Below are 22,579 nucleotides of genomic sequence, written 5' to 3'. Positions count from 1 at the left end.
CAGACACACACACAAACAGGTAATATCAATGAAGTGCAATATAAAGAAAAACAGAATCCACACCTTAAGCCAAACAACAGAGAGAGATCTCTAGAGGCAAATATAAACATCGATATTTCTTTTTCTTTTGCCAAACTGCAGGCTTAATATACATTCACTATTTAATAAATGTTCTTTAATTAAATGCATTTATCTTCCTTTTGTCCTCAACCTAATTCAACTTTTCATTGGTTTTAAAATGATTAATATAATTGTATGTGACAAACCGTTGGAATTACTTGGTGGTCGTATTCAACATTTTAGACTGGAAACAGCCTTCTGGCCCAGCTGCTAGATCAGAAATACTCCTCAGTTGCACCTAAAATCTTCTACTAGATGTGAGATTTGACAACATAGCGACACCTTGTATAAAGAGGAGCCATTACCCAAGCAATTAAAGAGATGGTCATAAAAGTTTTGAATGTATCAGATTGGTTGAATGTGTGAATTCTAACTGTCACAATAACCCCCCCCCCCTTTTTTTTTATTCAGTTACTTTCTAATTGGTGAAAAATTAACCAATTTGGTTACGAAGGAAAATTACTCTGTACATGTATATATTTTTTCCCCACAGAATAATCATTTTTAATACATCAGTTCCAAAAGCAGCTCCTCATAGGTCAGCATATTCGGGAACCAACCTCCACATTTAAAAAAAAAAACTTGGTAAGTTTGTCTACCGTTATCGAGTTATGCATTTTCCACTGAAGATACTTTCATTGTTGTTTCAATCATAACATTTTGAGCTGAAATACTGACATTAACAACATTTCTCTATGCTGACATCAGAATTTTAAAACATATTTCAGAAGCATTAGAATGCTTTGATAGCTGTAAGCTCCATTGACACAGCCATTTAGAAAGCTTTCTCCACAGGCTTCATCCATCATTTACATTGCAGTCCCTGACACCAGAAATGCACTCTCTAATCTCATTCTGCACATTACAGCTCATACACAAAACTGTTCACTGGATACTAGTCCTAGATCTTCCCAGCACAAACAGCACACAAACCTTTCAAACCCTGGCAGACAAAACATCAAATTACAGACAGATCACAGGCAAGGAACATACATACTGTTACATTTAACATTTAAACTTCCAATGGTCACGAATGAATGATCCATCTATTCTCTCACACAGTGCTTTCAGTAAGTTCAGTCATAAATCCAGCCCAATAACTGTCCACAGTGAAAAAGAAAAGCTGTCACCTGCCAATACGTGAAGCATTTTTTCCATTAGCTAAATTACAAAAACTATTCTGGATAAGCTTTTCACTAATTTCCATTCATACACTTTATAGTATAGGTCAGAAAAGCAGTGTCTGTAATGTAGAACGGAAGCAAGTTTAATCAAAATCTGAAACTGTTCCCACACCTATAGTCTATGCCTACAGTCTCTGAAACAACCTCTCACCACCCCCCTTTTCTGGGGGCAGAGGGATCCTGCAGCTCCTGGGACAGACTGAATGGAAAGGAGTGCTCCGTACAGTGCAAATGCAGAGGCACACGATCATACTCAAATGTTTCCGAAAAAAAAAAAAAATAAATTTAAAACAATGAATATTGGAAAGGGTGAATTACCTAGTATCTGCCATGGCTGTTATCCTTAGGGCCACAGGTTTGTAAAGCTGTTATCAACATTTCACAAATTCAGTACAAACTAAGACCTAAGTACAAACTAAGCCCAAACTAAGCCCTAACCCATATTTGGACATTTTAAGCAGAGCGCGCTACTTGTGGCTAACCATCCCATGCTGGCTTTAAAAGTGCGTGAAAACACCCGACTGCTTTCCAAGCTTATCTAATGGCTGTTTGGAGCTCGCTAGACTTAAGTCCTGAATAGGACAGCGCACATGTCCGAAATAACTGAGTGCTGGCAAGGGGCAGCCAGCCGCCACCGGCTGGGCTGAGGGAGGTTGGGCAGCGTTACGGGCAGCGTTCGCTACAACACACCACAAACCATCCTAAAACGGCCTGGAAAAAAAATATAAATAATAATAATTAGATAATGACAGTAGAGGCTCCCCTATTTGTGCTCCTTTCTTTATTTATTTCTCCCTCCTTGCCGTAGGACCCTAATTTTACTCCCACGGACTGTTAAACCGCCGCCCCGCCAACCGCCCCTAACAGCCCCCCCCGTCGCCACCCCCCCCCCCCCCCCCCATGCACCGGCCCCGCGCAGGCGCGCCCCGCGCTCCACCTGCCGCCGCCTCCCCTGCCTGCGGTGACGTCACCGGCGGCGGTTGGCGGCGGTTGGCGGCGGGTAACGGCCGCGCCCCGGCCCCGCCTCTCTCCCTCCCTCAGGCCCCCGGTGGCTGCCGCCGGTGCCGTCCCCTGGCAGCCGCATCCCGGCCGCCGCCGCCTCAGCCTCAGCCTCAGCCATGGCGAGCGAGGAGCGCCGGCAGCCGGAGGCGGGCGGGGAGAACGACGGCGGCGGCGGGCGGCAGCGGGCGGAGGCTCGGCGGCAGGCGGCGGGGCCGGGGCCGGTGCCGGTTGCCGAGGTGCCGGGCGGGGCCGGGGCGGCGCTGCTGGGCGAGACGGGGCTGGCGCTGGGCTGCTGCATCGCGGCGGCGCTCAGCTGGGAGCGGCCCCTGCGCAGCCTGGGCGGCTTCGTCTGCGCCAACCTGCTCTTCTGGTGCGTGGGGAGGCGGCCGCGCCTGGGCGGGGGGCCGCGCCGCGCTGCCTGGGGTCCCCAAGGGGGTGGGGGCCGCGTTTTGGGAGCCTTTGTGCAGCTTTGTGCAGTCGGGTGAGCTGCGAGGTTCCTTCCAGCCATGCTGCGAGTCCTGCTGCAGGGCACCTGTGCGCTGTCTCTTGGCCAAACTTTTTCTGCTCGGGTTGCATCGGGGTGACGTCGTTGTTGTGTTTGCAGCGAGCCTTCTGTTCGTGCCCGTAGCAGACCACTTGCCTTTCACTGTGAAATTGCTTCAGAACTTTCCCCCCATTGTAGCTGCTGGCGATGCCTTCAATTTTCTCATCTAAAATGTTGCTGTATGCCCACCCGTTTGCATGGAGCAGTCTGTGTACCAGGACTCCATCTAACGTTACAGCTGAGACTTTGAGACTGAACTGTGTCCTCTCCTGTGGCTAAAACTGCCCCCTTTCCTCTCAAATGAATGAGAGGCAAACGACCAAAGAGGTGGATTAATGGCAAACTCCACTTAGTTCTCTGTAACCCTGACAGCCTGATGTTTAAACACGCGATCATGGGAAGAGAACTTCCTGAAGCTTTGTGTTGCGCGTGAAAGTCTCTCTGTGCAAATATTTTCAAAAACATTTTATCCTCTTTAATCCCAGGAGCAGCACACGTGATGTCTAATTTAAGTTGCCTTTTATTATCAGTCTTGCTCTTAAGTATCTTTGGTAAGCCTTTTCAGTGGGAAAGTTACATGGTACTGCTCTTCCGGCTTCGGACTTCATCTGCTCATTCAGCGATGTGGAAGGGTGATAATGCTTTATGTTTCTTTGAGATTGCTCTTGATTTTATCAGAGCCAGTGTTTGACAGGATTTGTTCAGTTCTGTATCTCAAGCTACTGGGCATCTGTTTGCCATTCTTTTGTGTGACTTTGATCATAAGCAAAGTGTATAATGCGTGTAGTATATAACACGTACAGAAAATCTCCTGTGGTAGTCCTGCTGGCAGCTTGCTAAGTTGCCAGTATTTGATGTTATTTTATCAAAATGTGTAGCTCACTCTACTTTTTTTATTGTCAGAATGAAAACAAAAGCAGTCCTTGTGCTGACTTTTTTTTGGGGGGCATTGTCGCTCACCAGGAAGCTCTCTGTCCTGGTGCCACAGGATCTGAACGGTGGGAACGAATCAGGGAAGACTGCAGTAACGTTTCGGCTGGTAAAGCTCCGTGTTTTGAGACAGAAGGACATCAGGAATGGTCCTGTTAGCTAGTCTGTGAAATCAAACACTTAGAAAATGAAACGCTCGCTTAAAGCTAGCCTCGCGTTTCCCTGCTTTAGTATTGGCATCATGGATTTGCAGTGCAGTGTGGTTGCTGCTTCTGCTCTCCTCTCTGGAGATGCAGCTGGCTGTCTGGGTTTGCCGTGACTCAGCCTCTCCTCACAGGGCTTTGCACTGCCAGGCCTCGAGGCCGAAGAAGGGCCCCTCAGTTACTGCCACATGCACCCGTGCCCTGTGCCTGGAAGCATCCCTGTCCCTGTGCAGGGGCGTTGCGTTCCCAGTGTGCAGGGCCTCTCATCTCTCTGTTCCTCAAAGCTGAGAAACGAGATTGGCCAGAAGGACAGGGAGCTGCTTCTGGATCAGCGGCAGTACTGGCGGGAGAGGGAGGAAGGGGAGATGAAGTTTACTTGTGCTTCTTTCCAAATGTCAGAAGAGTGATCATAGTTCCTTCCTCCAACCCCATTAGTTTTGGTAGGGCAATGCTTCCCCTCCATTAGATTAGCTCTTGAACCTATGTACGTCATTCAAAACCCCTTGCAGTACGAGATGCTGAGGGATAACTGTTTTTATGATGTTTTGCCACAAGATCTTTTGTTAATATATTTGAATGTAAGCTCTTTCCCATGAAAAATCTTTAAACCGTGGTACTATATAAAAGCATTTTCAGTGTTTTCTACTGAAATAACTTGCTTGTAGGTGCAATAAATTTACTAATTTAATTTCATTCTGTTTTCCAAAATTCCTTCATTTTTGAACATGGCAAATAAATAATGATGGGCTGTTTTAAAAGGCTTAAAGCAACGTGGTTTTGAGCATGACTTCAGGAGGTTCTTGGTCTGGGCATTACTGTATTCTAATATTTTTTAGTTTCCTTGGAAATTCCTAATGTAAAAGACTGCACAAAACTTCTAACCTAGCAAAAGCTAGTACAATATGCTTTACTTTAATATTTTTAAGGATAAATAAATATCACATATTTATAATAAAATTCAGCTTTGATATGTACTGCTATATATTTAGTGAACTAACGTTTTATTAAAAATAAATAAATAAATAAATAAATAAAAATGAAACAAGGCTGACAATTGAAGTAGAAACAAATCTCCTGATTGAAAAAGCAGCCATCACTTATCACACCATTATTTGTTCACTGTGAACAGCTTTAAACTCCCCCACAAATGCCCTCAGTGGAAGATATTTAAAATGAACAAGGGTTAAATATGTATTATTTAGCATCTACTTATCTGATGTGTGATTTGGATTGTTCCTGCTGTAGATAGTTTATGGACTGAAGTCAAAATGCCACCTAAGAAAATAAAAGAAAAAGAAGAGAATGTGGCATTTTTCTTATTTTATACATATAGTACAGAAAAAAGGAGTGCTTCTTCCCATGTGCAGGCAAACTGCTGTTGCCAGAAGCTGAGGCTAGGCATTCCAAGTGTTAGGCAATGGATATCTAAAATCACACCTGAGATTGAAAGTGAAGTATTAAGAGTCAATGTTAGATTTTAATCTACTATCCTAGCTTAATTATTGCCTTTTTGTGTGTGTATAGGAGGGGTTGGTGGTGGATAAAATAATTTCATTTTTATTCTCTCAGTCTGTCAAATATTTTTTATGAGATCCAGGGGGCAGATTTATTTTCAGTAATCCTATATTGTCATATGTCTTTTGTAGTTTGCAGATGGTTTGTGCATTTTTAGCATCATACCTTAATTTCTGCAAGTCCATCCTTAGATGCATCAGCTGTGTATATCCACTGATTACTCAAATCACAGATTTCTATAGGGTTTCTTGGTAACAGTGACAGTAAAAAGGCTAGGATCTAGTAGATCTGTCTCCTTGTGGAAAGATTTATTGCATTGTATTGCTGTATCCTGTTTGCTGTTCTCATTGCTGGCCCAAATCCAAATTTTCTTTGAGGATTTTTCTACACTTTCAGATACACAAATTGTATGTTACTATAGATCTCTTGTTAACAACATTAGATATGATTTTGTACTGGATGAACCAACTAGATTGACTATGTAAAAGACAGTTATCGTTCCTTGGTTTAAAGACAGGAAAGCTGGCCAAATTGTGCCATTAAAATAGTATCTTTTGCCATCCATACTCAAATTTTGGGGGGTTGTGTCTTAGACCTGATGGATGTTTTGATTTTTATGGAAGAACAAATTAATCAAGAAACAAAGCAGATTTCTTGTATCTTAAGTAGCCATTTGCATTGCTTCAGATAAAGACTGCTAGTAAAGTTATTCCAGGTATAAAATCTAACTGCTATTTAAGTATTAGTAACCAAAACACATTCAAAGTTCACAGGTTTGTTTTGTTGTTACTGCCTGGTCTGTGTTTTAGTAACTATCCAATTTTCTTTAAGACTTGCTATTAAAGTTTTTCTTATTTGGAATCCTGGCTTGGCAACAATAATGTTTTACCATGGAGAGATCTCAACATCTTTTTCATTTCTTAATTTATCCTTTTAAAGTAGGAAAATAGTGCTGGGCTAAACATTTCTTTCAGGTGTTTGCACACAAACTGTAGTGCCACTACCTATAAAGCAAGGTTTCAACAGGTCTATAGCAGTGTGTATACACGGTATATTCAACACCTGGATTTCTATTCTTTGTTATAAGATTTTTATTTTTTTTTTTTTAATAAGGGCTCCTGGATAGGCCAGTTTCTGGCTATCCATAACTGTGTGTTTGGTATAGCAAGGTTATGATTTTCCATTTTAAGCGTCTGAGAAAGGTGATTGTAAATTTCTATCTATTCTCAAAATTGAGCATAGGTACCACTCAGGAGGTAGCCCTCAGCAACAGGACATCTCAGGCATCAGGGCATTCTGAGCCTTAGGAATTTCACTGCTTACGAAACGCCATTTTCCTGGTTTTGTCTGTTGTAGGAAGTCTCCTTATACTAGTGATGTTGTTCCTAGAAGGCCGATGTGGTGATCCTTGGTGTTTTTCAGTTGGCGTAGCAGTACTACCTGCGGGTTGTGAGGTTAGTGGCTGTTTTCCCCAGCAGTTTGTGTGGTGCTGTCTTTAATGATGACTCACTTAGTACTTGTACAAGGATCCCGTGGCTTTTTTCTATCCAAACCACTCATTACCAACAGCCACCAGCTGCCATTAGCAGGAAATTCACAGACACTCTGTATTGTCTCTATTGGCTATCTAAATTTGGCTTTTAATTTCACTTAAACGGCTCTGGATTTTTGATGAGTCCAGTTATTGAAATTGCAAGTATCAGTGGCTTATGCCCTATTGCTTTAATCGGCTTACACAGTAATTCAGCTGTTTCAGAATCCCTTTTCCTCTCAGTCTTACACTTTCCCAGAAGTGAAGTTACAATTTCGGTGGCAATACAAGTCATGATTTAGTTTTAGGGGCTACTTGTTTTCACCCAAGCAGTTTTAAGCTTATGTTCACTTTTTCAACACACATTATTAACTTTTGAGGGTTTTGGAGGTAGAGTGGAACAGAAAGCTAAATTTAGTTAAGAAAAAAAATAAAGCCATTAACTGAACAGCTTTTTAGTGACAGTTTGCATAGCTTTGGCTGAGAGGTTAGTTTGCAAGAATGAAAATTGACATTGTTTACGAGCCAAGCTGCATTACATAAAAAGCTGGGCAGTTCACAGCATTTTTTCAACCACTCAGAAGAAAACAGAATCTATCAGAAAAGAAATTGAATAGGATAATTGAGGCACTGAGGGAAAGCAAGTTTTACTGAACAATTTAGGATCAAATCCAGGATGAGGACTTTCCAGAATATGGAAATCCCAAACAAAGCAGAATGGCAGAATTGTAACATGGCTTGGGTATTTCTGGCCTGGCGAAACTAATAAATTCTGTGTCTAGCACAGTTGTTGTGAGAGAGAAATATTTTTTTGCGTGTATTAACTGAAAATAATGAGACTTTCCAAATAATACGTAGAATTTGGAGAAGAATGGAAGTTTTAGGGGGATATGTTATGCTCCTTGGTAGATGTTACAGGACTAATGAGAGCATTAAAGAAAATGACATTTTAGGGCAGCGTGGTAGAGGTGGATTGTTTTAACATCAAACTGCTGCTACTGTATGACAAAATGGAATTAAGATTTCTTCAGTGCTTTCCCAGAGTATAGGTTAATTAAGGTGATCTGGGCATGTTTGTACAAAAATAAAGGAAGCCAGGCTCTTTGATTTTGTGTTTGATTCAGAATAATTTTTAACTAATGGAAATAGCCCATTTTCGCTGAAGTAGCAGTAGCGTTTGATGTCCTGATAGACTCAGAAGGTATGGTGTTTAGGTCACTTAAGTTTCCACCTTCTTAATCTTTTTATTTCAAATACCTATCTGAATGCAATTGGTTAGAGAAAATATGATCTGCAAGCTACAAATGTTCAAACATAATTCTAACTTGCTTTTCCCAAGAGGTTTTCCTGCAAAGAGTGTGAGATAATTTTGTAGTGAGGCACTTTATTATTGACTTGTTCATATTTCCCAAATCACCAATATGCTTCCAAAGTTTACCACTTATAAGCAGGTTTATCTTTGATGATTAAATGGAAAGCGTTTTATAGTGTGTTTTTTTTCTCATTTTTTGATTAGAGAAGAATACTATTTTCATTTTTATTTGTACCTATTTATAAGCTAAAAATGTTGTTTCTTCTAGTTGGGGTAGAGAGAATATGCAATTTGGATTTTTATCCTGTGTGTTGCTAACCTTTAGGTAATAATCACATAATTCTTCAGAAGTGTTTAGCAGCCTTTGCCTTTGGTACTGCAGCCTGCTCACAAACCTCAGAGAGAACCATCACTTCTAAGTGTGGCTGTCAAAGTTAAAACAGCTTGAGTTTGTGGCAATCTATTTCTTATGACAAGTTATCTCATTATTCCCAAATCTTTATTCCTAAAATTATACAAGGTTTTCTAGAGAAAGAGCTATCCAGGTTGTTTGATTTGATTTGTGCTTTCTGGCTGAACAATTACAATCCTAATCTGTTGAATAAAACCTGGCAAATAAGCTTCTTGAACAAAAGGTAGATTACTGTATTGTCTTTAACAAAGAAATAATTAAAGGGAATGTGACAAGCTTTAGAATAGTAGTCATGCCACTTCTGTTTTTTCTTGTTGTTTTCTTTTGACTTTTTTTATGTATTTAATGATAGAATTTTTAGTCTTTTTCCACAGGATAGCGCCAAACAGTTGGGTTAGCTTATAAGTCATGAATCAGCTACTTTCCAGTTCTTCATCCTATTCCTGTTGTAATATTTTATTAAAGTATTAGATATCTACATTCTGGAGTGGCATACTTACAGAAAAAGAGAAAAAGGTGTTTCTTCCTAGTTCATATCTCTACAGTGGCTTTTACTTTTCTCCACTAAATGAAAGGTATTTTTAAACTTTTTAATGTATATATTCTAAGAAACAGTCCATTACAGTAATCTACATGTTTTGGCTAAACAGACACATGGCTATTTATGTTCAAGCTGCCAGACACTGGAAGTGGCAGTGTGGCTATTGTAAATTTGGATTAATATGCTGTGATTTCTTTGCAAAATGGGAGTTCTGGAGTAAATATTTGTAGTGTTTTCTTGAAATATTTTTTTCAACAACTTAGGCTTTTTGTAGGGGTTAAGAGTGTTGTTAGGATTTATAAAGACTTTGTTCATTCTAAAATTTTTGACAGTATATACTCAAATGTATTTTGTTATATGTGATATGTTTTCCTCTCTACAGCAGGGAACCTGCTATACCACAGCCTTTTGTGGTATCTTGCAGACTTGCAGATTAACAGTTAAATACCACATACATATATGTGGGTGGTTTTACCATGCTAGTCAGCTAAACACCATAACTGCTCTCTCACGCCCCCTCCTTAGATGAGGAGGGGAAGAAGTAAAGTAAAGAACAACTCACAGGTTGAGATAAGGATAATTTAATTAAAGGGAAAAATAATAATTATTAAGGAAAGATTATTATTAATTGAACGATTTAACTAAAGGGAAAACGAAAGGAAAAGGGGAAAAGGGAGGGGGGAAGGGAAAAAGAAAAAAGAAAAAAAGAAACAACAAAGAAAGGCTATGTGGAAGTGCAGAGGAAAGAAATTACTCTCTGCTTCCCACAAATGAGCGATGCTTGACCACGTCCTTGAAGCAGGGCCTCAACGCACATAGCCAGTGTTCGGGAGGAGGACCGACGTTTTCACGAGAGCCCACTCCTTCCCTCTTCTTCCTTTTTCCACCTTTGGACATCACATGGTATGGACTATCCCTTTGGTTGGTTTAGGTCAGCTGCCCTGGTGATGTTCCTTTCTCACTTTCTTACTTTTTTGCCCACCCCCTAGCAGGGTTAAAGAGAGTCCCGATGCTGTGCCAGCACTGCTCAGCAGCAGACACAACACTGGTGTGATACCACTGCTGTTCTAGCTGCAAGTGCAGAGCACAGCACTGTATGGGCTACTGCAGGGAAAGTTAACATCCCAGCCAGACCCAGTACAATATAATAAGAGCAAATACAAACTGGATATTTTGCAAACACAGTAAGCGTAACTTTTTCTACTATAAGTGGATGTCTATGCTTTTTGTGCAGCAATGGGGAAAGGATTTTTGCGCCATAATTCCTGATCAGGAAATACTTCAGCTCAGACCTAAATGTGCTAAAGGAACAACAGGAAAAATACTGAGTTTTGGATTTTAAATGCATTGAATATTTGTGCATTTGGATTTTAATATTTATAGATACTGCATTTTAGTATTTCCAGAACACAGATGATTAATATGAAAGTAATAATCCTTATCTACATACCATCACTATGGGCTTCTTTCTGGAACAGTGTTGGGCAGTTCTCTGTAAGAGCAGGAGCAGTCATACTTTCAGAGAAGTTGCACTGTGGGGTTTAAGAAAATGACTTTGTGCTGGAAAAGCTGCTATACTGGAAAGCTGCTATTACGTCTCCTCTACAAAGCCACCTTTTTCCAGGCTGAGCAAGACCAGGTTCCTAATTTTTTTTCACAGAACGCAAGTCTCCAGCTCCTCCCCTCCCTCACCCCCAACTCCATCTTGGTGGTTGTTTGCTAAATTTGCTCCTCATCACTGATGTCTTTCATGTTTTGGGAGACCCAAAACCAAGCAAAGTATTCTAAATGTAATTTCATGACTGCTGTGTAAAGGGGAATTGCTCACCACCTGTGCTGTGCCTGAACTCCTGCAGATGCAGCCTGATACATTGTTAGCTTTCATCACTGCCAGCGTGCACAGTTCATGCTGGCTAAACCTACTGTCACTCAGGACCTTTTCCACAGAGTATCCCCTCAGCCAGTCAGATGCAGGAGGTTGGTCTGTACTAGGTGCAGGACTTTTGCCTTTGAATTTCATCAATTTCATTTTCTTTCAGCTGTTGCCTCTAGTGTACTCAGCCAAACCCCCCCCCCCCCCCCCATTCCCTGTGTAGTGTTAGTAATAAACTAACCAAAGGCTTGATCAGACAAAGGGCAACTTTTTAACCTACAGAACTGATGGGAACAACACCTGGGTCCCCTATATTCATCTCTAGAGCTCTGCAGTCCTTCTTTGTTTTTTTTTTTTTTTTCTGCTGTTCCTTGACAGTACCGGTTGTGCCCACATGCATGAACAACAACAAACAGTAGTCAAACCAGGTAAGCCTTAGCAAGACCTCAAATCCAGGCCATTGGCAAGCAGTGAGCCTCTCATGACAGTATGTTTTTTCAGCAGCTGTCTGCTTCCATTCCCTGCAGAAGATGATCTTTAACCCCTTAACAGTTTCTGCTTCCTCTTGGTCTGAGTGCTGTCTTCAGGCCCAGCTGGTTTTGAGGCCTCCTTTACCACAGGTGTTTTCCCTGTATTGGCTATTACAGCATGGTATGGTACTGATTCTGCAAGTTCAACTCGAAGGGCAGAGAAGGAACCTTTCCTCTGCTGCCAGAAGTCCCAGGCTTCCAGCCTCTCCCATCGTGGGGATCTCCATCCACTGCTCAAGGTCTGCTTGGCCTTCCTGCTTTGCAATGCTGGATTTGAGTTGGTGCCTCTGCAAGATCTCTGCAGATACCATATAAATCACCTGTTTGTAGAGTCATAGAAGGATGTGGGTTGGAAGGACAACAGGAGGTCAGCTGGTCCAACCTGCCCAAAGTAGGTCCAGTTAGATCAAGTCGCTCGGGTGCTTACCCAAACAGATTCTGGAGATCGTACTTCCCTGACGGTCTGTCCCTGCTTACTGCTTCCAGCAGGTCTTTCGTTTGGCTGCTCTGTATGCCAACCAGCGACCATCTCCAGGTGAAATCGCTGTTGCCATCCGCCCAGGGGAGAGGCTTGAGGCATTTCTTGCAGCCCCCGAACCAGGTGGCTGTTTCCTGCCTCTGGAGCTCTGCCAGAGTGAAGGCCTCTCATGTCCTAGGGATGCCTTTTTCAACCAGTGTGGGGGCCTGAGTCCTGTGGCACCTCGTGGCTGGTTTTAAGAAGTCCCATGCTGTCTGCAGCAGTCCCTGGCCACGTTGACATGCAGGCTACCCTGTTGTTAACTACTGAAGTCGTTATGTAAAATGCATAATTCTATGCATTGTTCTAACCTTTGCTTTCTGAAAAAGCTATCACTATCAAAATAGTGCAGAATTTCACGAGGGAACAAATCTGTCTCTGGGAATGGTTATTTTCCACACCACTTGTAACAGCATGTTTTTTTAGTAGAAGAAATTGAACTTCAGCCTGTGTTGTTTACTGATTTTAAAAAAGCATAACAGCTTCTTAAGTAAGTGTAGCTGTTGTTTTACTAAACAAGTATTTTTTTGCAATATGTGGTGATGTCATTCTGGTGCCTTCCAGTTTTGTCAGGAATGCTTGTGTTTTAGAAATACTCAAGTAAATTCTAATTACAAAAAAAAAAAAGGGTGGGGGAGGGAACCCCAAACCTAATTCCTAATAATAAGCAAAAGTACGACTTTTTTGTTAATCTGGTTGCTATGCATCATGTTGATAATTCCTTCAAGAATTTTGAATCCCTACGCCATTAGCATACATGTAATACATGGTTTTCATATCCTGGTATGAAATCCTTTCCCCATTGCTGCACAAAAAGCATAGATACCCAGCATGGACTAACATTTTGGTAAGCTGAAGGTAGATACCTACCAAAAAAATAGGGAGGACATTGTCAGCCATTGACTGGTAATGGATTCGAGGATGTGCGTCAGAGTTGTCTGACATATGGCTTGCAGCTTTTCTAATCTGTACTGGTAGAGCACCTGAGGGCTGATACATGGTGGCTGTGAATGAATTTCCGAGAGAGAGACTTTCTTGCAAACACTGCAGTCTAAATTAATGAAACAATGGAGGGAGGGTTGTGACAACTAATAACGCTAATGCACTGGAAGTCCAGTCAGAACAATTCAAAGCTTTCCAAGTAAGTGAAGAGCCTTTGCTTGGCTACTACATTAGCTGCTCTAAATATTAGACGTTGTTGTTTCTTTTCCCCAAAAGCTGTGGAGCAGAAAAACCGCAGTATTGAGAGCATAAAGTGACATGACTTGGAAGCGTCTTTCAGACAGCACGCTACCTTGCTAATCCTTTTTTACTAATCCTCGTCTACATTAGTACAACTGTTTTTAACTGCAGGTGACAGCTGTGATTGCAGTGAAACTATGAGTATGGCTTAGTTGCGACTGCAAAGTAGGTCAAACGCTCTATATATTCATTGAAAGATAGTAAACATCTTACTTTAAGAAGTAGTAAACTGTGTATGCATTTATGCATGTGTGGAAACATGCATAAACTTCAGTACTGATGTATTTCTTCCACCCACAGAGGATGGCCCAATGTTAATTATTAAGTCAGAACATACTGTTTGATCCTAGGAAACCTTAATGTACAAGCACCATGAAGAACCTGTAGAATAGTCATGGTATTAAGGCCATGCAGCTTAAAGGTCTGGATTTGTTACAAACTTTAGGCATCTAGAAATCACATTTAAAATACTTTAGTTTACTTTTCTTCACGGTGTCTGATCTCCACCCCTCCGCTTTTTTCACTTGTTAGTAAGTGAAAAAATAGATTAGATTTAATCTTCAGTGCAGTTGAACTTCACCCTTAAACAAAATCAAGGATGTTTAATATTGAAGATTATTATTTGATCTAATGAGAGCTATGCATGGGCAGTTTTGAAAAAGCTTGTCAACATCTTGTCTGTAAGCATCTCTTGGTTTTCTTGAGCTGGCTGAAATTGTAGAGGTACTGAATTGAGGAAAAAAAATATATATATATATACACACATATATATTGTTCCCATAGAATAATAATTAATACTTTGTATAGATGTAGAAACCCTTCAGAATAAGTTAGCTGTTTGTATTGGAAGACATATCCTGGTCTGGTCAGGGTGATAGGGCTTTGAGTTTCTGTGAATTGTATTAAGTGTGAAAATTAGTGGCATAGAGATTTTCCTTGATGCAATCCTATTTTCTCAGGATTTCAAGGAATACTTGAGCAGTTTTTCACAAGTGCTGGATATGCTTTTTATGGTAGAAACACCTAGAAGGCAATTTTCTTTGTAAAAGTCCTGGTGTGCTCAAAGGGTGTTCCTTGGCTTCATCCAGTGCCTATACTTGCTTCTTTTCATTTCCTTTCCCCTCTTTTCTGTAGGAAAACTGCTGCAGCAACTAGGTGGGAGGCCAAATGCCCTGTTTACAAATCAGTTTCTTGGAAACCTCTCTGCTTTATATGATTTCGTTTCTGTTGGTATTCTTATTTGACCCACTGCCCCTTAGATGACTTCTTATTTTTGACTATCCTCAGCTTCAGTTATTTATTTGTTTTGAAGTTAACCTTTTTTGCTCTTACCTTGAAAATGATCATAATACACTCATTGTTTGTAATCGGATCTCTGGCTTAAAGCGCTTGAAACAAACTGATAAATTACTTCTTTTACTTAGTTGAATGTTAGACAGAAGTGTTAAGCCGGACACACCTAGACAGTAAAGTCAGTAGAGCATGAGATTATAAATCATACATCGTGAGTCTAGGGCTTTTTGACTTGACTAGACACACTGTATTTTTTTTTTTTTTTGTAATGAAGAACAAAAGCTCAATATGAGGTTTGAGTATTGTGCCTTGAATTGTACAGTTCTACCTCATCTTTGCATTTGAAAGAATCATTTGTATAAAAATTTGATGTGAACTGAGGTCCTCTAGAAAACACAAGAAAATATTTAACCATTATATGTGAATAAAAAGAAAGCTGTTATGTCAAGACAAATATTTTTACTAAAACCTTAAGTTATTTAAACAGTAATGCTTCTTATGCAATAATGAAAATATTCAGGTTTGTATACTTCCTCTGTGCTTAGATTTTTGTTCACACTTTTATCAACAACAAATTCTATGAATGAGACTGTCATGCTTGGAGCTCTCATTGTTTACTTTCTGTGAAAATGTTGTGGGGACAAACTAAATTCAACTACTATAATATCAGTCTATTTTTTCTTTTTATTTTCTATACTAATAACAGGTGTCATTATATGTATACTTCCAATAAGTTTACAAGTATTCAGTGTTTATTTCTTCTTAACATTCTAGGTTTGTTGCTCTGACCCCTTGGAGAGTGTATCATCTGACTTCTCTCATAATACTTGGAGTGCTAGTTCTTCAGATAATAAAGGATTTGGTCTTATCTAGGATAAAAGGTAGGTCAGTATACTGATAGAGTTCCTTGCTTAAACACCCACAACTCCTTTACTAAATCCTCTTTAACATTATGATACTAGGATTATTGCAAAAATATTAGCTAATTTCTGAGTGAAATGACATAATCTACAATGATCTACTACCATTTGTAGTAAAGTTCTGATACATTTTAGAGACGGGGCATTATGAGATTTGTTTCAGTATGAGTATAACCAGTATCAATGAACAGTCACTCTTGTATCTTATCTACTAGATCTCAAAATCCATTATTATCTAAAATACGAAGTTTTCCTAAAAGTTCCTACTTCTGACATTACTCTAATTAGATCACTGTTGAAAAGTTGTGGAGATCTAATATAAATCGGTCAACTTTGTAAAAGGATTGTGAAATAACCTATCTTCCTCACAGTTTAAATAAGTGAAACAGTATTTTTTTTCTAGTTTATGGAGTGTTCAGTTTCCAGTGTGTACAGTCTTATCTAAGTACGACCAAATTAAAAGGGGATGTTTTTTGTGTTGTTGTATTGTTTTAACTTTTTTTTTTCCCCATACTTCATTACCATCTTGAAAATTCTCTGGCAAAAGGTTGTTCGTCAATGTGTATTTCTTGTTGCTAGGAAGATTTTTTGAAGTGGCTTATTTTGCTTTTTCTTTGATGTTGAATGCGGTGCAGTGTTTGAAAAAAATGCAAAGGAAAGCAGGAAATAAGTATCAGAGAATCACAGTATTCCTCTGCAACATTACTAGCATTTCATTTTTGACCTCCACAGTCTATTCTTCCCTGCTAAGTTACAGTAGTTATTCACAACCTTTTTGAGAAATGTTTTTGTTGTCACTGCCTTCTGTGGAGTCTCCATTACCATTGTTGCCTGCTTGAGTGATGCAAACTTAGAGGCTAATTTAAAAAGCTTAGCGTGATTTGATTTTTAGGCTGTGTTGTATAAATCACCTCTAATGTTGAATACCTCACCAGTTGGAAGGTGGTTATTTACACAAGTAAATCTTAGCTGTCATTACTGACTAATATTTTTGTATTGAGCAAATCCAAGATGTACCAGTATTGACCAAGCTACCATCCCCTCTTCATTTCTCTTTCAGTCTTGCTTCTATGTGATTATTCAACTGTTCATCATAGAGGTGAGGTCAGGAAGACCTCTGTTCCCAGCTTTATGATTAGAGAATGATTATTTTACTACAGTTAAATATATTGCCTTCAGTGGTATTGTACACAAAGTTTATGAACAGTTAGGTTATTGAACCTAAGAATAGAAATCTTGTTGTAGTGACAATTGGTGTCACTCCAAACAGCAGAAGAAATTCTTCTCAGGATAACACTTCTGTAGGGCTACTTCACACTTCCAGCCAGCCACTAGATGGCAAGACTATTACAGAGTCATAAGTAGTGTAGAAACTGTTTGCCAGTTTGTAGCTGTAAAGCAAAAGTTATGTTGGTTATCTTCTTCCACATGAAAATATAACAACATAATACGGTATTTTTTTCATTAACATTTTAAACTGGTATGTTAAATTTACAGAAAAGACTTTTTCTGAGAACTGTTACTTTGGTTTTAAATGTTAGGGAGAATTCCTTATTCATTTTGTCCTAAATCTGCACATTGCTTATGAATAAAGAAGAAAAACCTATATGTGATTTCTGTTTTAGTGCATTGTGTGTCATCTTATATTCTCACAATTGCAGGTGCACAGCTCTGGAGGAGAATCACTGACAAGTAGGTATATCATTTTTAATATTCTAGATATGTGACATCTTTTCTTACAGTGAATCTGGAATTTAAAATACAGTCTACTTTCCCTGTAATTAAAACAGAACATGAATGATTTTGAAATTCACATTTTTTCTAAATTTGTTACTGCTTGTTCCAATTTTAATTTTTAATAACTTTCTGCAAAGTATTTTTTCTGATTTGAATTATAATAAAGAATACAGTAATATATCAAATACTTTTAGAAAGGCTTTTTTCTTAGTATGATTATCACATTTTTTGTTTTCTGGGAATTAGTGTTTGCTTTGAAATCAGTTATGAGAGAAAAACACTGTGTTGGTTAAGGAGGTTAACTTTTTTTTAGAACTTCATTACACAAGTGCTGTCCAAAAGCAGGTAAGTTTGGTGTGGTTTCCCTTATCTTTGTAGTAGCCAATACAAATAATTGCTGTCAAATTTCATTTAAAATAAAAATTACTTGATATCTGTCACAATATAAATTAATAATTGTGAATTCAGTTGTCTTGCCACTGGGCTGACTCAGTTTACAGGCAAATGTTTCATAATGTTGGTAGGGTAGAGTACATAATCGATTGAATTTGTTTTGGATTCATACAACATCTCTAAATGCTTTACCGGCAACTTCCAAAATAAAAGTTTGTGTGATTAAAAATATTATTCTTCTAAATAGACCACCAGGGCTAGCTGGACTTCTGGATAATTCGCAATAACAGGAACACAAGATCAGTCCAAATATCCAACTAGCAAAGTATCTTTTCTCTGAAGGTGGCCAGCTAGGAGGAAGGTGGCCAGCAAAGCAGTGTGTAAGAGCAGGATGAGCTTGTAAGACGCTTCTCCTGGTATACTTTCCCAGCCTCCAGCAGTTTACAGTTAAAGGACTTCTAGGTTCCAGATGTGTCTTTTACTTATCCCCTCCAAGCTGTTCTCGGTGGAGCAGAAAAGGTCCATGAATATGTCTCGTTGCTTTTCTTATTACAAAATTCTGTTGTTCTTCGTATCCTATAGCAGAGAGACCCATAGCTGAACTGTGCTCTGTGAAAAACACAGCCTTGTGTTTGTTTACTGTTATATGATAGTTTCTTAATCCCATCCTACTTTTTTTTTTTTTTTTTTTTTGGTTGGAAGAGTTGGTAAACAATCACACTATGGCTAATCTTCAGCAAGCTGTGACTTTATAAACTTTTATCTTGTCCTGTTAAGTCCATGGCTACTTAATTGTTTCTAAAATAGAAGCTTTCTGTAGGTTTGATATCTTCATTGTGATTTTCTGGACTTTTCTTCCATTTCTGTTACACTTCTCGTAGGCAGAACTAGAAATTGTGTTCAGCATTCAGGGAGACCTTCGACTGTACATTAGCATAAAAATGCCCTTATAATAAATCCTAATGATTGACTTTTTAAACCTCTGTTGAGCACTGAATTGATGGTTATGTGAATATATAACCTCAAGATTATGTTCCTGAGTAGTAAAGGTTATCTTAAAGCCCATGTGGCATTAATTTTGTGTTTTTGTTTGTTTGTTTGTTTGTTTTTCCACTGGATGAATTTATTTTTACATACATTTCTTCCATCTTTTGGCAAGTACATTACTTGATACTTCGTTGAAGTTCTGCAGTTCTTTGCAGTTGGTCTTCATCTTTACCAGAATAATTTAGCATTGTAAGGAGACTCATCTTACTGTTCACTCCTTTTTCCAGAATGTTGTACAGACAGTTCAAAATGGTCTTTTTATTTTCATACTTGCAAGGACTTCCCCTCATATTCCATGACTTCTTAGCCTCTATAAGAGCATTTTGTGAGAGACCTTGTTGAAAGCCTTATAGGAAATCCAGTTAGTTTTGTATGAGTATCACTGTTCATCTTCAATCTTACTGAGTTTGAAAGCACAAATGGTTTGTGATGTGATGTCCCTTTAAAAATTGTTCATCCCGACTCCCATTGTGCCATAGAACAGGCATGCACGTTTGTTATTAGATTTTCTGACAATTTGCACAGAACAGAGATGGGTCTTTACTGATTTACAGTTCTGGCTCTGGCATAGCTCCTCTAAAAATAGATGTTGCTTTAGACACTTAACAGTCCTCTGATTAAGGCGCTTTGAGAGGTTATTTAACATAAGTGACATTTCAACTGTTGCATTCTAACTTTCAGTTAGAACTCTTACAATCTCATGTAAAGTTTTTTTTTTTTGTTTATTTTGTTTTTTTTTTTTTATTCTGTGGGTATTTACAATTCTTTTGTTGAGCACACGTGCTCCTTGATTGGGTTGAAAATGTAGTATCTGCTCTGAGACATTGGGGCTGGTGCTCCAAAGGTTTTTGTTGTTCTTGGTCTTGGATGTGAAAGACTGTTCTCACGTTATCTTACATCAGCAAGCTCTGTCAAACATACCCCCATACTGCTGGTTAACAAAAAACACTACCCAGTGGAGAATCACATGCTCTTAAATATTTAACATATAGAGGAAAAAAAAATAGATCTGTACTGCTTTGAATGCTTTGCTTGTTCTAATGGGTCAAATGTGTTCGCAACCATTCTGTGGCATTGATGTTCATAGGCACAAAAGAACTGAGTCCATAGCATTTAATTGCACTATGGTTCAGGCTGAATGTCCACATGCAGGTTGGAAATGATTTTTGGTCTGTGCCTACTGTAAAACTACTCAGAGGAAGTACTGGGAGAGTGCTCGTTGGCTGGTGCCAAAACTGCGAAGAGCTGTATGTATGGTTTAACTTTATAAATGACCAGTCCCAGCACCTAGCAGCATTGCCACACAGTTTAGTTTATCAAAGTAGACAGAAAGTAACAGATGATAGAAACAGGCTCATTTCCTACTTTGTTTCCACAATTGAAACTGGTCCTCATTTTCATTGGGAAATAGGGTTGATATTCTGATAAGGAATGATGACAAGCCAAACTTCGCTTGAAGCTATTAAAGTTAATTGCACTAAACAATCTTTTGCTACAGTGTATCCAAAGGGGATAAAATTGCAAGTGATTTATTAACCAATAACTGCTTAAATTTATATTTGGTTCTGTAAGTTGCACATAGTTTTACAGTCCATGATATTTCATATTATTTATTAGTACGTTTGCAGAACTCGGTGTGCTAGTGTCCACATACAGCAAAATGTTTTTTTTAAATGCTGATGGTGTGATCTCCAGCTAGTCAAGGATTGGAATTCTTATTTTTGCTTTCACTGGGATCAGATAAAATCTTTAACTGTTATCATTAAGATGTTTTTGCTTCTTTCTTACAGGTTGCTTTGCATAACAAAATGTAAAAAATGATCAGTGCCTTTTAAAAGTGAGAATAACTGTTTACAAGTTACTTCATTGTATTGTATTTTTGTAAACTACTAGAAGAGTTACTTTAGATTCTTCCCTGTGCTACAGGTACGCAGGTCAGCAGCGTGACAGTGAAATATTATCCTGAACTGAGGGCTAGGGAGCTGGGCTGGCTGAACCTGGGCTAGCAGACAGACACCCACCTGCCTGTGTGCATGCTCTCCCCTTCTCGGCAGCACTAGGGGAGAAGACAGGAGGAAAACCTTAGCTGGATGAGATAAAGTAGGGAGATTTGCTGTTGATGATAACTGGTGGGCAAACAGACTCAACTTGAGGAAGGTTAATCTAATATAGTAGCAAAGCAGATCTGGGTGGAGAAAAGCAAAGTCATCTTTGTTAAAACAACACCTTACCTCCTCCCTTTCGAGGCTCAATCTCCCCCTCCATTCCTCACTCTTCTTCCTCCTGCCCCTGAGCCAGGGCAGGGGGCTGGGGCCAGTCCTCGCAGCCCCCCTCAGCCTCTGCCTTCCCCAGGCTGTCCCTGAGGCGAGGCGCCGCCATCTTGGCTGCTGGGCCCAGCCGTGCCCTGTGGCAGGGCTGTTGGAGCCAGCACAGGGCAGCCCCGGTGTTGCCACACACTGCGGCAACAACGCAGACGCACCCGCGCCCATGGGTGCGCACAGACCACAAGCTTAGTGAGGAGGAAATTTGTGTTTCATACGTACGCATAAACGTGAGAAGCTCTATGTATGGTTCTTCCCCTAATGAAGCTACTACCGACTTCTAACTTACAAAGTAAATGAAGGAAAAGACATTGAATTCAATGCACTTTTTATTCTTTAAAAAGCTTTTTCTCCAATAATGCTGATGATTTTTTCCAAACATCTGCTTTTTTTTTTTTTTGATGTGTTTTGTTTTTAAGAAGAGCTTTTGTAAAGTGTCACTTTTAAAGCTTCCCAGTTTCATGGTCATTCCCAATTTTAGGATTGATTTTTTTTTTTATATTTCTGAAAGTTGTACACTAGATGTTCAGAAATCGTTATAATAATGGAGATGTTGCTTTTGGTAGCACTGTGTACAGCAGCCTAATTCCTTTTTACTTTTACTAAAGGATAGCCAAACTTTTATTTCCATCCATGATACCATGTGATGCTCAAGACCATTACAATATGATCTTGGAAGTCACTGTGTCTTAGACCTGATGGTTTTAAGCTGTTACCATGCATCCTCTGTGTCTGACTGTAGCCACTTTTTCTTGAAAGGAAAAAAAAAAAAAAAAGGCACAAAGGAAAAAAAAAAAAAGCACTTTGTTATGCAATTATGGTTTTGAAAATTAGTATCTCACTGTGATGTTTCATAAATGGTAGCACAGCTTTATGAGGATTTTCAGAGTAAAATTTTATGCTTTGCACTATTATGTTTGCCTTGTGATAAAATATCACTGTTCTGATCCTTGCACTTCTTCCCAACATACATGTACATTGCACATTCCTTCTGCTGCAGGTACACTAAGCATCAAAGATCATTAGGAGTCCTTCAGTGAAGGTATTTTTGATTTGTCGCACTTGTTTTCAGTCCTTGTTGATCTTTATTGAGCACTGCTCAAGCACTAAGAAGGTAGAGCAACATGGCCTTGCTTCTTTTTCGTTGTCCTACCTCAAATGGAGAGTGGTAATTGTCTCCTGTTTAAAATGTGTCTATGTAAGAAGACTCATGGCTCTGTTTGTAATGGAGACATTTAGTACCACATGATGTTAAAAAAATTTTCAAACCAGACCAAGGTGAGATCTCATTTGGAACCTTTCTCAGTTCATTCTGTTTCTGAATTTGCTTCTGTTCCTGAGGAAATTCTAAAAGGGTTCTCCTGGTTCTGCTTTCTGAAGAGAAGAAACCCTAAATGGAAGAAACCCAGAGT

The 22,579-nt window shown here is 39.4% G+C and overlaps 1 protein-coding gene across 2 annotated transcripts in view; it reads left to right on the top strand.

The window, feature by feature from the left end:
- The first annotated feature begins 2,350 nt into the window (after positions 1–2,350).
- RETREG1 (reticulophagy regulator 1) overlaps positions 2,351–22,579 on the top strand; it is a 63,971-nt gene continuing 43,742 nt past the window's right edge. Inside the window, exons 1-3 of one of the 2 annotated variants that reach the window (XM_082753101.1) lie at positions 2,351–2,676; positions 15,524–15,630; positions 17,331–17,361. In XM_082753101.1, coding sequence (XP_082609227.1) covers positions 2,423–2,676; positions 15,524–15,630; positions 17,331–17,361 — 392 coding nt within the window. In that variant the 5' untranslated portion in view covers positions 2,351–2,422. The remainder of the gene's footprint in view (positions 2,677–15,523; positions 15,631–17,330; positions 17,362–22,579) is intronic. The other variant, XM_082753100.1, reaches the window with a different exon arrangement.

This window comes from Aythya marila (genome assembly GCF_965140915.1).
Source record: "Aythya marila genome assembly, chromosome: 2".
Classification (NCBI taxonomy): Eukaryota; Metazoa; Chordata; class Aves; order Anseriformes; family Anatidae; genus Aythya; species Aythya marila.
This window is presented reverse-complemented; position numbering and strand designations above follow the sequence as displayed.